General features: G+C 31.6%; 1 protein-coding gene across 1 annotated transcript in view; it reads right to left on the bottom strand.

The window, feature by feature from the left end:
* Positions 1–1,855: 1,855 nt before the first annotated feature.
* The window catches only part of LOC106473588 (transforming growth factor-beta receptor-associated protein 1-like), a gene marked incomplete at its 5' end in the record, with an annotated part of 46,525 nt that continues 43,463 nt past the window's right edge, over positions 1,856–4,917 (bottom strand). The window contains one exon of the mRNA XM_013934273.2: positions 1,856–3,889. Coding sequence (XP_013789727.2) covers positions 3,739–3,889 — 151 coding nt within the window. The remainder of the gene's footprint in view (positions 3,890–4,917) is intronic.

Genomic DNA, 4,917 nt, shown 5'->3' with positions numbered 1-4,917 from the left:
TTATACTATTAAGAAGTATAAATAAAAGCCCTTACTTCGCATACGTTTTTTAAAATAGACCTCTTTTCATCAAAATTCCATAGACTTAAACCTTGATTTGTCATCAATATTCCGGCTAGCCTCGATTTTAATTTACTTCTCAAGAAGAGACAAAAATAAAGGGAATTAAAAAAAAGACAGATTTTCAATCACATATCCTAAACCTAGAACGTCTTTATCTCTTCTTTCCTAATTTAGTTTTCCTTTAGGTTTGCCCCCTATGCTGGAAAAAGATAATTTTTTTTTGTAGGTTTACAAACGATATAATATTTTTTTCATCGATGTCCTCGTGTTTCAGTCTTCAATATTTCTACAAAATAAACGCAATCGATCATTCCACACTTTGTTTTCGATTAAAATACCAAATTTTGTGCGTGTTTCAAAAAAATTATTTCATCAAAATGGCCAAGGTTGGTATTTTTTAAAAACACTGTAAAAATTTACTTATTATATTCTTCGACTATTAAGACACGTATGACGAACGATTTTCAAAATGGAACTCTTTTTGTCGAAACTTCCATTGATCTAAGTCTGTATTTGTCATGAATATTCCTACTAACCTCGATTTTACTTTATTTCTGAAGAAATGACAAACAATAAATCTAGGTCATTATGATTTAATTTAATCCAACTTTAAGTTTTCTCTTATTGTGGTTAAGATAAAATTATTTTTTTTTACCTTTGGAAGCAATATAATATTTGCCATTAACCCTTCGTTTGCGGCTTGTGTAAATCTGCCTACCACCCTATTAACAAAGATTTGCCATTAACCCTTTCTTTACGGCTTGTGTAAATCTGCCTACCACCCTATTAACAAAGATTTGCGAATTTTTGCAAAATGCTTGCATCATATGATGTCAACCGCAGTTGAAGGGTTAAAGTGCTAATGTTTTTGTTTTGAATTTTTCTAAAAAAAAGTAAAATAATCGGAGATTTGACACCTAATTTTGCATTAAAATACGTACATTGTTTGCATGCTTCAAAAACTTTACGAAAAATATTCTTTTTTAAAACTTTCGTGAAAGTTTTTTTTTCATGTTATTCGTCTACAAGGATGCTATACGCTTTACAAAATGGATCTCTTTTAATCAAAACTCCCAAGATTTAAGTCTTGATTTGTTTTGAAATTTCCCGCTAGCTTCAATTTTACTTTACCTCCGAAAAAGACGACCAACAATAGATCGGTTTCAAAATTAGGAATTTTCAATCAAAATACATAAATCTATTAAGACAGTAAGGCTTTTTTCCGAATTTAGTCCGACTTTAACATGTCTGTTCCATTATCAAAGTATCGATAGTAAAGCTAATTGAATTTTACAATCGAAGTCATATAGCAAAAACATGGATTACTCTCTTTCACGGACCTTCTAAATCCTACACAGTTTTGTTACAATGTCCTTCAGCTGCTATTAGGTTGAAGGAATGACACAAAATCCTGTAGGCATTGTAAAATGTTTATAATCTATCTTGTGTCAGGATGGTTTACTCAGTGTTGCTTTTATAAACCTTTAACGTAACTTCACAGTTTTTGGGTGTGTGTAAGTTGAAGCAGGGCACACTTAACTAGTGACTACTACACATTGCCTTCATATGATGCTAGAATGTTATCCTATACAAGTTACAAATGATACAGATTTCACCTTGAAGTTTATAAAAGAAGCATGTATGTTGGAATTTTTCGAAATATTTTTTTAAGTGAAATAATTCAAAATTCCATAGCTAGAGACGAAAAAAAGTAATTTACTCCATATATAGAGAAGAAAAAAAACAAGTTATTCCATAGATACAGAAAAAAAAAGCCAAATTAAAACTGAAGATCTTTTACATTTTTTATTATGTATCACGAAATATTTATCCCTGTCAACATCATCAGTGCTCTTCTTCAAATAAGTTCCACTATCTCTATTCTAAGAGCTTCTTTATAAATCAAATGGGAGAATTAATTTAATGAACAAACACAAAATACTTCCTCTTTCTACTTTAAAGCAATTTCTGGAAGTGAATAAATATCTCCTTTTCAAATTAATATATTTGTCATTTTTCTGTATATTCAATAAAATTATATAGAAAACAAGATAAAGACTGTTACAGGATTTGTAATATACTGACGTTTGGATCACTTATAAATGTGGTTCATAAAAACCTGAGAGAATAACAAATCAAACAGGATTTCACCAACACAATTATCAAGTTATTCTCTACAGGGTGTCTGAAAAGTCTGTAACCATAGGTGATTTGCAGCTTTTCCTAATTTCAGATATGTGACTTATTATGGCGCTGTTAAAGCATGTGAAGGTCAAGTTAATCCTGCTGTTAATCCAAACTTGTTTAGAATTAGAAGAACAGCATGTGGTACACATTTTATAAAATTCATTGAAGTGCCTGTGGTTACAGACTTTTTGGACACCTGTACACTGTTGCTAAGGTAAAGGTAATAGCATGTATTGCTACTAAAGTAAGGATAATACCACGAACTGAAGCTCAAGCAAAGATATTACCACAAACTACTGCTAAGGTAAAAGTAGTAGTATTTCTAAGGTAAACATAAATGTAATGATGAAGTTTAATAGGGGCAGCGTTTGTGAATTCTCTTTCGTGTTTTTTTAGCATCTCAAACATATTGCAAGTCTCTCATATTAAACTTTGTAACTAAAGTGTTTACTATCAGCCATAAAACTATTACAACAGTTAAAAATTCCAACTAAACATATTGATCGCTTCTCCTACGTTCTTTGAGTCAATTATAAGATACAATTCCTGTCAGTCTTATCAGCCTCTGAAACAACAGTAAACAGTTACAGTAACTTAAAAAAATGTACAGAGAATCAAGTGCATGATAGATTTTATTAATAAGGTCATTTATTGTTATTTATAATTTCTTAGGAGAAGCTGAGTGTGAATAGACATACACCTTTATAAATAATTATAATATACCTCTATTATATTCTCTTGAACAGAAGTATGTCTAGGTTTGTGAACCATAACAAGGGATCTGATAATTACCCTGCAATAGCTGAAGACAATTCGAACATTCCCATGCAATGACTTCTAGCACTTGCAACTTCCTGTGTTTAAAATTTTGTGTTAATGTCAACAAAATGTACGAGTTAGACCTTTCACCTGGTCTAAAAGAATTCATTAACAATGCTAGAAACATTAAAGTTGTGATTTTGAAACTGCATAACATGGCTTATTACATGATTAGTTAGTTCAACAGCAGCCATGATGATTTTTTCATTTATGAAAGACGTCTCAAATGGCATTCCTTTCAAACTACATAACCCATCATAGATACATGTTCGATCCAATTTAACAAAACAGAAAAATGTACAAATTCACTGGGAAATCAAGCTCCATCATGTGAAGTCTACAAATTTATCAAAAGTTCTAAGAGTTTTTACAGAAACCATTATTAGCTAATAAAAAAAGTTTTGATCAGTTGAGGACCTATAATGTGATCATAACAATAATCGAACAGTAACCTTAGTTCCCACACTTCCAAATGTTGTCACCCAAGCTAAGCAATAACCAAACAAAACTCACATATTTAATGTGATTTAAGTTCATTCAGCTGAGATTAAAGTAAGGTTGCTGGAAAAGGGTGTTGAAATTCCCGAGCTTCTAACTCGAATTGATGTTACTTAGTTCTAAGTCAGTTCATTACGAAACACAGGACCCACAAACTTAACAAAGTTTCTGTCACCTTGGTTTCAAGTCTGTACAACCAAAGACATTGCCCGTAACTGGACACATCAGTGAGTTTTTCGCACACTGTGGGTGAATGATGATGTTGTTGGGATACCAAGCAAATGCTGCTTCAGTGAAAGGACGTTTACACACTCCACACACCCTGTCAAGGAAAAATAACAAAGTCACACTACTCTTCATTCACTATTGATATTCTAGATAAATTCACATTCTACTATAACACTATGATTCTGAACACTATCTTACCTAGTTTCATATCCTACTGTAACACTTTATGATTCTGAACACACTATCTTACCTAGATTCATATCCTACTATAACACCATCTTACCTAGATTCATATCCTACTATAACACTTTATGATTCTGAACACACTATCTTACCTAGTTTCATATACTAGTATAACACTTTATGATTCTGAACACACCATCTTACCTAGTTTCATATACTAGTATAACACTAACACATCATCTTTGCTAGTTATATATACTAGTATAACACCAAACACATTATCTTAGCTAGTTTCATATGCTAGTATAACACTGAATGCACTACATTACCTAGTTTCATATCCTAGTATAACACTGAACACACTATCTTACCCAGTTTCATATCCTACTATAACACTATGATTCTGAACACACTATATTACCTAGTTTCATATCCTACTGTAACATTTTATGATTCTGAACACACTATCTTATCTAGTTTCACATACTAGCATAACACTAACACATTATCTTAGCTAGATTCATATCCTAGTATACCACTGAACAACTTCTCTTTGCTAGTTTCATATCCTAGTACAACACTGAACACATTATCTTAGCTAGTTTGATATGCTAGTATAACACTGAATGCATTACATTACCTAGTTTCATATCCTAATATAAACACTGAATTCATTATCTTAGCTAGATTCATATACTAGTATAGCAATGAACATGTTATCTTAGCTAGTTTCATATCCTAGTATAACACAGTGCATTATCATACCTAGTTTCATATCCTAGTATACCACCAAATACATTATCTTAGCTAGTTTCGTATCCCAGTATAACACTGAACACCTTATCTTAGCTAGCTTCGTATCCTAGTATAACACTGAACACCTTATCTTAGCTAGCTTCGTATCCTAGTATAATACTGAACACCTTATCTTTGCTAGCT

Source organism: Limulus polyphemus, unplaced genomic scaffold (genome assembly GCF_000517525.1).
Source record: "Limulus polyphemus unplaced genomic scaffold, Limulus_polyphemus-2.1.2 Scaffold6300, whole genome shotgun sequence".
In the NCBI taxonomy this organism is placed as follows: Eukaryota; Metazoa; Arthropoda; class Merostomata; order Xiphosura; family Limulidae; genus Limulus; species Limulus polyphemus.
Note: the sequence above shows the minus strand (reverse complement) of the source record. Positions and strands in the feature narration are given on the sequence as shown.